Source organism: Epinephelus fuscoguttatus, linkage group LG9 (assembly GCF_011397635.1).
Source record: "Epinephelus fuscoguttatus linkage group LG9, E.fuscoguttatus.final_Chr_v1".
NCBI classification, from domain to species: Eukaryota; Metazoa; Chordata; class Actinopteri; order Perciformes; family Serranidae; genus Epinephelus; species Epinephelus fuscoguttatus.
In genome coordinates, this window is record NC_064760.1 from 27,566,995 (window position 1) to 27,578,477 (window position 11,483).

The 11,483-nt window shown below is 39.2% G+C and overlaps 1 protein-coding gene across 1 annotated transcript; it reads left to right on the forward strand.

Moving 5' to 3' along the window:
* Positions 1 to 1,482: 1,482 nt before the first annotated feature.
* On the forward strand, positions 1,483 to 11,138 carry zdhhc15b (zinc finger DHHC-type palmitoyltransferase 15b). Its single transcript, XM_049586600.1, has 11 exons — positions 1,483 to 2,089; positions 2,522 to 2,548; positions 2,639 to 2,733; positions 2,845 to 2,965; positions 3,294 to 3,363; positions 4,540 to 4,572; positions 4,661 to 4,781; positions 4,970 to 5,102; positions 5,279 to 5,405; positions 6,579 to 6,697; positions 8,758 to 11,138. The coding sequence occupies exons 1-11, from the start codon at positions 1,972 to 1,974 to the stop codon at positions 8,802 to 8,804; spliced, it is 1,011 nt and encodes a 336-aa protein (XP_049442557.1). The 5' UTR covers positions 1,483 to 1,971; the 3' UTR covers positions 8,805 to 11,138.
* The last annotated feature ends 345 nt before the right edge of the window (positions 11,139 to 11,483 follow it).

Below are 11,483 nucleotides of genomic sequence, written 5' to 3' on the forward strand. Positions count from 1 at the left end.
AAAGTATTAAATCAGAATTTGCAGAAGAGAATGACACATAGACTGACAGGTCTGTCACTCAGTGTCAATACATGATACATCCCTGTCTTTCCCTGTCTGACTTCATTCTCAACCTACATTAGAAAATTGCTAGTTACAAAATAAACTCAGCTACATACCTTGAGATATGTATTTAGTCATTAGGGCTGAGAATGTGTTACTGAGTTACCGTACTTCCTTTATATCGTATGAAAAAAAATGAAAGCCAAAAGTTATTTCTTTAACTTCTACTTTATATTACTATTACTGAAGTTTGCTGATAAATTCAAGATCATGTTTCGCTCAGAACAGTTTTTCATAAATCAGAAGTTAAAAAAACGTGTAAACTGCACCGTTAATGCAGACGAGCGAAGTATTAGCTGGGAAACATCACATTTATTCACCTTACATGGAGCTACAGTTAATACTGACTTATGTTAAATTTTTGCTGAATGTGTTAGTATTTTAGTATTAAGTCATCAGAAATCATCTTTAGAAGGCGCACATGTTTACCTTAGGTCGGGACATGTTAAAGTTAAAGGGGAACTAATGGTTTTTTCAACCTGGGCCCTATTTTCTGATCTACTTTTGTCTACATGAGTGATAGGATGTTCAATATTTGACATCTCTCCAATACGAAGCAGGGCACTGGGACAGCATCAAACAACGTCAAAATACGTCCACCAAAAGTGCATTTTTTTCACACAGATAGGCTCGGATTGTTAGTATAATTATCCGACAACATAACGGAAAGGAGAAATGAACGTCTGTGTTTACCTTTAGCTGGATTCGGACATGTTCCTCTGCCTGTTGCTGCTCCCTCTCTCTCTCCTCGTCCACTCTTCAGTTTCAATGAGCTCTGCGTCCATGTACGTCCGTGTACTCCGTGTTCAAATAAATACGGGCAGTCATCAAATTCAAATGGCTCATCCAGATCCAGTTGGTTAAAGTCGGGTAAAAATTCAGCCATGACTACTCCAAACAGAGTAACTCGCGTTTGTAAGGTCACTCCAGCGTTAACTTCCTGCAACAACTCAAATCTCACGAGACGTGAGATTTCAGAGCCAGACTTTCACTCTCTGAGTGAGTGTTTTAACTTGCCCCAACAAACATGTCCGAATTTGGAAACTGGATCTGGATGGACCATATTTATTTTAACATGGAGTACACGGATGTACACTGACGTACACGGACGCAGAGCTCATTGAAAGTGCGCGCTCACAGGCTGCAGGCAGGTCAGCCCTAGCTTCGTACTGGTGAAATGTCAAATATTGAACATCCTATCATTTAACAAAAGTAGATCGGAAAGGGCCCAGGTTGAAAAAAACATTAGTTCCCCTTTAACAATATTTTAACGGAGCGAGGCAAGCTAATTGCTAGTGTGCTCAGTTGAAAAGGAAAATAAAAACCAATGCTTTGAGATGGCTGTCAGAGATGGCAGAGGTGTGATCACATAATCCCTTTTGAGCTATAACAGGTGGTGCGTTCCACGTTTTATTTCCCAATTGCTCTTGATGAAGAATAGAGTAAACAAACTGTTACCACTGGAAATCGTTAGTTTCGATTGCTGGAAGTTGCACCCCTAATTCACGCAAGGTATCATGGGGGCTAGGAATAAGGTGGATAAGAACTGTTGCAACCGTCCCCAGTCTCCCCTATCATGGTTTTGTCAATGGACTAAACTGAATTTGGGGGATTTGTGGGAGTTTGCTATGGTGTGGTCTGCTTGTGGCTCAAAAGCTTCTGGTTTCCCTACAGTTACGTACTTTTTAGTTTAGTAAGTGTATTTAAATAAACATATTGATGTATTACTTTACTTTAACAAGTGAGCATTGTAGCTATCAGGATGCTGGTCTGGCTCCTGGAGTGCGGTGAATCGCTCCCTGATCTCACTGATGGATAAATCCCAGGCATGGTAGTCGAGCGCAGATAAGAACAGAGGTTAGATGGAACATGGCTCTCTCCAGAGGTTTGAGATGCTGTCAAAGGGTTTTCTCCTGGATACCTGTCCTTATAATAACCTCCGTGGTGTTGTGGTCGTACTACGCCTACGTCTTTGAGCTATGTCTTTGTAAGTACGAACAACTGAGTCCGTTTGTTGTGATTTTTTACCGTTTAACTGTAGACATCGCAGATTGCCGCACAGCAGTGTTGACAAAAATAACGTTATAGTCAGAGCAGGAGCTAGCAAACTAGGCGGAAGTGGTTCAGGGTGTGTGCTTTTATTTGCTTAACGCAAAATTTGGCTTTTAAATAAGTGGTACGTCGTTTAATTTTGCGTTGCTAAAAAGAGGTTCGTGTTAACTGTGTGTCCATACAAAGACTGGCTTATGTTGTGCCTCCTAGCTAACTTACAACCTGTCAACCGGGCTAACGTTAGTCGTGTTAGCCGGTAAATGTTTGTATAATCAAACTAGTGTCAGTGGTCACGGTTAGCTACACTGTTGCTAGTCTCTGACACCCAGCTTGTGCTTTCATAATGCCATATTCCTGTTTTTTACAGTTACACTCACCAACACACTGGAAAAAGGTGAGTTAAGTACCTTTTGTTTGCGCTACAAGCAGTGTGTAAACAACCCATGACATTAGTTAATGGTTGTGCCCATTTGTTTCCTTTCAGTGGCCTATCTGGTTGTATTTCATATTTGCTTTGTGATGTTCTCCTGGACCTACTGGAAGTCCATATTTACCCCTCCTGCATCACCATGCAAAAAGGTATCCAAACTGTTGAAGATGACAGGCTGCTATTTTTTTTTAATTTACTGTATCCTTATGTAATAATAGAATAAATCTGTTGTTAAGCATGATGTATTTTTGTTACTGTAGTTTCAGCTGTCATACTCAGACAAGCAGAGATACGAGATGGAGGAGAGGCCAGATGTTCAGAAACAAATCCTGGTTGAGATTGCGAAGAAACTGCCCATCTTCTCTCGAGCTCAGTCTGGAGGTAAATTGTCCTGTCGAGCAATTTATATCTTTCCTCCACAAGGATATGATTTCATATTCACTTATTTGCCATATCTCAAAACTATGATAATACCAAGGCAGGTACATTAGCCACAGTCCGTCATCCCACACATAATCTGTGTGCGATGAAAAGACATAGGCTAGAGCAATTAGCTTTGTGTGTGCTCTTGAGGATCCCCATCCAGAGTAATCAGCCAATGTGTCTCTTTCATTAGTGCTGATTGCTAAGTTCTAGGCTACAGGAAGTATGTGAAGGGTAAGATCAGCTCAAATGTCGTTCATTCAACTGGCCATCCTGTTGTCTCTAGCTATCAGGTTCTGCGACCGCTGCCAGGTACTGAAGCCTGACCGCTGTCACCACTGCTCGGTCTGTGAAACGTAAGTCACTCTTTCCTCCTCAAACCATTCATCTAGAAAGATTGCCTCAGGCAAGGGGATATTTGTTGGCCTGGGACTGTTGTGATAATTAGAAGGTGTTGCTTTGCTGGCACACCATCTCTCAGAAAGAATATCCTAATGATCAATCAGAGCAGGGGTTTACCAACAGGAATCAGATGGCTGTCAGAAGACATGTAAGAAGGTTGTATTAAAAGTTAGGTTTTTAATGATGTGAGAAATGTTACTGAGATTGTTCCTGCTTTGAAGGGTAACTTTGGTTATTTTCAGCCTTTCCCATGTGTTTGTGTCTTAGTGACTAATGGGAACAACAATTTTTGAAATAAGTCCAGTATTGAGTGAGAGCGCTGACAGCGGCAAAACAGGCTGCAATGTACCTACTCAGGGTATTTGTGCACCATCAGTTATGTCCACTAAAAGTGCTTGTTTTTGCAAATGACAGGCTCAGATTGTTCTTCAAAGTGTCTGATAATATCATGGGAAGCATTCCTAAAGAGAAAGACCTTTTTGTTAAAGAGAAATATCCTTTTTGTTTAACCAGAAACAGCCCTGAAATCACCAACACCAAACCAACCAGACTCCATTTGAACAAACACTAATTTTATCATTGTAAAACATTCTTCATTCAGTGTTGACAGAAACAAAATAAAACTCACAAAAACAATCTTGATCCGTCTTTCTCCTGGTTTGTTATAAATAAACCCTCAAATTATCCAGATGTAAAAACATGACTCTATACATGCTAAAATTACCATTTATTTTAATGGAGTCTGTTGGGTTTGGTAATTGTGATTTCTCAGCTGTTTCTGGTTAAACAAAAAGTATCTTTCTCTTTAAAGGCCTATTTCTGTAGGGATCCCTTTATTTATGTTGTTAGACATTTAGAATAATTATCTGAACCTGTCAGTGGCAAAAAAACAAGCACTTTTAGTGGACATAAATTTAAAGTACACATATGCCCTGAGTAATGACATTTAAGCCTGTTTTGTGGCTGCCAGCTGCTGCACTCTCACTTAACAGCAGACAAATTTCAAAATTTGTCGTCACTTGGAGACAAAAACATTGAAAAATAGGCTGAAAAATACCAAAGTTTCCTTTTAACACATCTGCCATACTGTCAAATGATATACTGAAACAAAATGTGTTTTTCTTTTAAAGATGTGTCTTGAAGATGGACCATCACTGTCCCTGGTGAGTAGAAACTTAACCTGTTTTTCCCGTTCGGAGAAATTTATGCATGAACTTTGCTCTGACACAAGACTTTCTTTTTTTCTTTCAGGGTGAACAACTGTGTGGGCTTTTCCAACTACAAGTTTTTCCTACTTTTTCTCTCCTACTCCATGCTGTACTGTATATTCATTGCAGCAACAGTCTTTCAGTATTTCCTCAAATTCTGGGTGGTGAGTGTCATCAGTTATCACTTGTCACTCTGATTCTGGAGTCATGTGACAAACTCAGTTTGAGTTGCACATATTCAGCAGTATTACCATTTCACAAGAGCAGAGAACTAAACCCTGTGTCATGAGTTATACCTTTTTAAAGCCCACCTTTTTCTCAAGTTTCTTGTTCTCCTGTTTCTCTCTCCCAGGGGGACTTGCCAAATGGGCCCGCAAAGTTCCATGTCCTCTTCCTCATGTTTGTGGCGCTCATGTTCTTCGTCAGTCTCATGTTCCTCTTTGGCTACCACTGTTGGTTGGTGGCCAAGAACCGATCCACTTTAGGTGAGGATTTACATATTTATCAGAGAAGATTCTGCTCATTAAGCTGCTCTGTCACTACCTGTCAGTTAGGCAGAGAAATTATTTGCTGGGAGGAAGTCTTGAGCTGTGAATGTAGGCCTTCTGTTCAAGTTGATGTAGAAAATTGAAAATATACTCTGATTGTTCACCTTTTCCAGAGGCCTTCTCAGCTCCAGTATTTGTCACTGGACCAGACAGAAATGGCTTCAATGTTGGCATACGCAAAAACCTGCAGCAGGTGTTTGGAGAGAATCGGAGGCTGTGGTTCATCCCTGTCTTCTCAAGGTGAGTTTGTGACAGCAAGTTACAATCTTGAAGATCTTCTTTTTGGCAGCACCTGGTGCCGAAAAACACATCAAGCAGTGGCAAAGTGTGGCCTGCAGTGAGCTGCCATGTAATATCTATGGAAAGCTGTGGTGGCTGCTCCGAGTTGCTGCTGTTTGATTCTGTGGCAAAGTGCGGCCAAACTAAAAGTTGTAGATAGTTTAATTTACCGCCAAATACTACTCATAGCCAATTAGTTAACAGATTCCTGTGACTCCTGCGACATGTTGATCTGTAACAAAGAATTTCTTCCTGCCTGAAACACATTACACGCCTCCTGGCTGCAAAAAAAATCATTTATTGCTGCAAGCTGCACTTCGCTGCTGCTTGGTGTTTACATATAAACAGTAATTGTAGGTGTTTTTTTTGGATCTCACCTTCCAGAGATCCAAACAGTGTCACCTGTGAATTTGCACAGGTTATGTAAGTTTCATTGTCTAGCATCGTCTATCGTCCCTAGCAGAGACTGGGAAATAACAGGGTATGCTGCTTCGCAAACCAGCAAGTTGAGGCGCTAGTCTGTTGCGTTAGCTCCGCCTACCCTCTCTGGCAGACCAACCAATGCTGGGTGATGAAAAATGTGTCACTTACTGTGTGGCATGTGATTTCTCCAGTGAATGCAGCCACAGACACCAAGTTTGTAACACTGTCAGCGATTTCATCACTGGGCTCAATCATGTGTGTTATCTTATTCACTGATAGTGACCTAAAAGACATTTATCTGAATGTAAAACTTCAAGATTATTACTTAAAGATGCTAAAATGAGCTCATCTTTCAGTGGTGCTGCTCCTTTTGCATTTGTAACACATGGGTATTCTTGAATTTTCTCTATGATTGACATTTGGTTTGCAGTAGACAGAATTGAAATGCTGAACCAGAGAGCAATAATACCATGCAACATAAATATATTAGGCACTGAAATGGTCAATAATATATAATAAAAATACAGGGGATGTGCATAGTTTATAGGATAGACAACATAAAGTTGACTGCAGAATACAGAGTTGTTTGTAGCAGCGTCTGGAGTTAATGAACAAAATGTAGCATGAGGGACTGGATCAGTGGATGGGAATAGTTAATGGTCGCGGTCGCTTAACTAGCCTCCATCTTCTTTTGTGCACTGTACACATCAGCCAAGGGAATGGCCACTACTTCCCCTTGAAGAATCGGAGTTCTGAGTCCCACAACCCCTTATTAGCTAATGAGGACATGTGGGAGGAGTCGGATGATGGCTCTGAGGAGGGAAGCCTGGGTGAGTCACTTTAATTTTGTCATGTGTATTTTTTTTTTTTTTTTTTTTACTTCCACATGGTCTTTGTAGTCCCTAGAATACAAATTGCTTTTCAAATTCTTAAATAATATTGTTAATGTGCTACTTTGTGTGTTAATATGTATTTTTATTTGAGTTTAGAAATGAGATGGTAATTTAAATGTCACTGGATGAACTGGATAAATATCTCTCAATGTGTCTAATATTATTTTATGAGCTATTTTTTAGTGTCACTACACTAAATATAACAGCTAATCCATGGAAAATATATATATCAAACTTTTGTTAAACTACTATCAGTACAAACCAAAAAAAACTGAATTTGAGTGTGTGGTCTGAATCATTATTATTAATATTATTATTTAATGGGTTTGGTCTTGCCTCTTAGCGCTCCTGTAGACACTACAGTTGTATTTGCAAGCACAAGCCTTCCCCAATTACCACAATGTGAACGTGGTGTGAAAGCTTTTTTTTTTTTTTTTTAAAAAAAGTTGAATGTGAAGGCGTAAAGGTGCAAATCTTAACGAGTCTCTTGAGCTGCCTAATGTCCCACTATAAGCACCACAATCTTAATAGCTTAACCAGTCCTGCTAATGAGGCTATTAAGCTACACTTAATAATGCATTACCAAACCAAACAGTTGCACTTGTGTTCACATAAAAGGTGAGAAGCATTATTATTATTATTATTTTAGGTTCCCCTGCTGTCTAAACCCACTAATGCATCTGCCACATGTACAAAGTGCTGCTGACAGATCATAATGCAACATTGATGCCTCAAAGCTTCAGTGGCATATTAAAAAATAGTCAGTTTACCATGTCTCATTTCTTCTCAGTTCCAAAATGGTTGCTCCCCAAAAATGAAGCAACAAATGCAGTTGATCTGGTACCATCCCCAAATCAAAATATATACAACATATATTTCCTTTCCCCTGTAGTGTTATTTATCAATCTAGATTGTTTTAGTGTGAATTGAGTGTTGGAGATGTCTGCCTTCTCTCCAGTGTTATGGAACTAAATTGTACTCGGCCTGAGCATCAAAAAAAAAAAAAAAAACATTTTAAAACTCAACAGCAATGTCTCTTTCCAGAAATCATGACCTGGTTACTCAAGATAATCCACAGACCTTCTTGTGGGCAGTTTTCTGTCGGAACTATTTTCTTCCTACTGACCTACACCTGCCAGTCGAATCACTATTCAGAAGGAAGCGTGCATCTGCTGCTAGCTCACCTAGCAATACTGAGTTAGCTAACGTTACAGCTCAGCTGAGGAGGACGGCATTAGTGTTAACATCTGGTGCAAGCACTACCCTCTCATCCATAAGCAGATGCATGCTGGCTTCTGTGCAGTGATGCGGTTGGTGGGTGTAATTAGGTAGAAAGAAAGTAGTTCCTACATGAAAGTGCTGTCAACAAGATCTGTGGATTATCTTGAGTAACCAGATCATGATTTTGGGAAAGAGACATTGCTCAAATGTATTTTTTGTTGCCTTGGGCACCACAAACCCAGTGCCATCTAGTTCTATAATATTAAAGAGAAGGCGGACATCTCTATAGCTAATATCTCCAGCACTCTGCAACTCATACCAAAACAAACTAGATTTAAACATAGCACTGCAGGTAAGAGGAAAAATATGTATTTTTGATGTAAGGTGAACTGCCCCTTTAACGGTGTCTTCCATAATTCAGTTTTCCATTGTCACAGCACTGGGTACACATGTAAAAAGTAACTCCTGTGGAAAGTCACCCTCCAGCACCCACCATAAATGATGAGGAGGACAAACTATGTCACCCTTGAGGGGAAAAAAAAGCTCAGAGATGTGATTGTCACTATGAAAATAAAAATCATGTCTGTGCTAAAATCCAGTAATCAGGTGGCACCAAGCTCCCCCTGCATTACCAGCTTGCTGTTTGCATTCTAATCACACTGTTCTGCTACCACCTGGTGGTCACATGCAACACAATGTTAACCACTGTATGAGCTGAATCAGTTCCAACAGACAAGTAATGCACGCTAAAATGTGTCTTTCCTCTTTCATTGCAGTTGAGGACAGAGACCCATCTGTTACCATAGAGATGGAGGAGGAGTAATTTAATGTAAGGACAATTGATGCTGGTACAGAGGATGTACATTAACATCGCACACACTGTGTACCACCAGGCAAATGCATTCCAAACCACCTGGATGTTCAGACACTGACAAAAATTCTGAAGGGGGCCAAACGTGTGGATTAAAACCTGCATTTGGACTGTCATTGCCACTTTTACGCGTGTGTATTACATAATGATGAATAGAGCAACTCAATGGACAACCAGTAGCATCACCTCTCCTCTGAAGGACAACACAGTATCAGTTTGATTCTGGAAAAAAAAACTTGTCAAATATTATCTTGCATACAAAAAGACAAGTGCTATTTACCATGGGTCGTATTTGTATCCCTCTGGTTGTTCATCTCAAGACACTGGCCTCTGTGGGATTATAATTTACCGCTAATTGGGAAGCTTCTGTCTGGCACTGTACTACTTTATGCGCCTCTTTTTCATTGTCAGGCCGTGAGTTTACAGTGTTGCACCTTAGAGCTTGGTCTGTGCAGAGCGGTATCTAAATTGACACCCATAATGCTCCAGAGGTCTCCTGTAGTGATTCAGTTGTCTGGCCTCTACCAGTTTGGGACATGCAGCATATTAACAGAAGATTTTACTTTTACTTTTTTCAATGCACATAAACATATTCTAATACCTGACCTAACCTCCGCCTTATTAATATGATTATTCTTGTGTTTGGAGAGTCTGTTTCTCCTGAGAATGTATCCGGCAAACCTGCTTGTGAATACACTGTGCCAACATTTTGGGCACCTATTTACAAAAGAACCTCTCATATATGCTTTTAATGAATACTTCACCCCCAAATGACCATTTGTATAACAAGTATTGGAACGTGTTATGTTGGATTCGTAAGCAAATGTTGAATTCATTAAAAAAAAGTCACGCAATGACACAAAGTGATCAGCTCCTGTTCTCAGCAAGGTATAATTTCTATTTTTGTCAATGGAGTCTTGAATAGAGCATAGATAAGTTTAACTTTAAGTTCATTTCCCTGTTAGAAAGCTGAGCATACAACTGGATAAATGAGACTTGAATTAAACTGCACGAGTTGTGTGAGAGTTTGTAAACATACGCTTTTATATACTTTTGCTGTTGTTACACGTGGACCCCTATGACTTCCCTTCATCAAGAATTTTCTCAGTTTTTAAATTCTTTGTTCACCGTGGAGGCATGCAGGAAGAAAAAAAAAAAATCCCTAATTCAACATTACACAGAATGAGTATTTGATACACAAATGGTCATTTTGTGGGTGGATTCCTTTAACAGAGTACTTCAACGTTATATTGAGATTGAGTTAAAACGCCATCATTACCAGTGACAGTAATGACAACAAAACTAGCATACATTGGCAGCTTTGGTTCGCAGCTGCAGCTCATTACGTTTGAAATTAATGCTTAAATCTCAACTAGAGTATTAATGGCAAACTTAATATAATGTTTATCATTTTTCAGTGGCGCCATATCCTAAATATATACTGTATATCATTAATGATGTTGGTGATTGAAGAAAATGCAGTTGTTAGTTTGGTTTTACAGTTTGGGATGAAAATACGAGACATACTGTGATGAATATTTTTTTTAAATTATTATCACAACCTTGTTTTCTACCATATCACCCATCCCTAGCATGATAACACTTCTAAGTGGATGCACAGCGATAGGAAGGTGAAGTGAAATGTCATCATAGGCACAAATCATTCATAGGAGAAGACATAGGTTCTTCTTCGTCTGTTTTCTTTTTTTGATCTTTTTAAACATGCAGATAACTGTACATATATATACATATATATATATATATATGATCACTTGTCCTCATCCACTGGTTGGTAGAGGTCAGCGATCTTCTGCAATATGATGTTCTGAATTTTTTTCTACCTGCGTTTATGTATTTTGAAATTTTTTAATACCAATGAAACAGATCCTCCTCATCCTCCTCATTGAGACTGTTTGGTTTATGGACTTGTGTATTTAGCCAGAGTATTTAGTTGAAAACCATTTCTGTGCGCTCGTTTATGTAGTCTGAGTGAAAAGTTAAGCCTTCATCAAACCTTTACGTTGTTTGATCTCGACACTTTGACTTGCTCCATCAGATCTGTTTTTCTACTACGTTGGGAAAGCCAAATCAAATGCTGCTTGTGTCTGAGAAATACACAACACACACAAGTCATTAATTAATTCAAACTGTCCTTTTTATCTGAGGTATGATTCAGTGTTTGGAAGCATGTATAAAACATTAGGAAAGATGTGGATGTTGAGTGTCTCATGTTGTCTAGTGTCTATTTATTGTTATAATCTTCAGCTTTTTTTTCTCCCTGTGTATTGAGTTTGCTGATTCATAACTGCTGCAGGCAGTGTCTGTATATTTTGCTCCATCAAGTGACACTTAAAATAAACTATTGAAGCAATGTGCTTTTATCAAATAGTAGGATATTTATAACATGAGAAGATGACAAATTATATCCAGTTTGCAGACAGGAGTTCAATATTGCTAGAGCACATACAGTATGGTCCCGTTTGAACTGTCTTTGGAGTATGTGATTGTGGCGCTTCCCTTTCTAAACACCTCGAAACCACCAAAAGTACTGATGCCGTTTCATTTGCTGTTCTGTCTTTTAACAAATATAAATTCTTTATTTTCCATCAGTTGTTGTAACATGCAAAATAA

What these genes read in the sequence shown, in the direction of transcription:
- zdhhc15b (XM_049586600.1), top strand. Translation starts at nt 1,972, where the DNA reads ATGGCTCTCTCCAGAGGTTTGAGATGCTGTCAAAGGGTTTTCTCCTGG. An exon ending in CAAGAACCGATCCACTTTAG is followed by an intron (nt 5,103 to 5,278) that starts GTGAGGATTTAC and finishes CACCTTTTCCAG; the next exon opens with AGGCCTTCTCAGCTCCAGTA. An exon ending in CTCTGAGGAGGGAAGCCTGG is followed by an intron (nt 6,698 to 8,757) that starts GTGAGTCACTTT and finishes CTTTCATTGCAG; the next exon opens with TTGAGGACAGAGACCCATCT.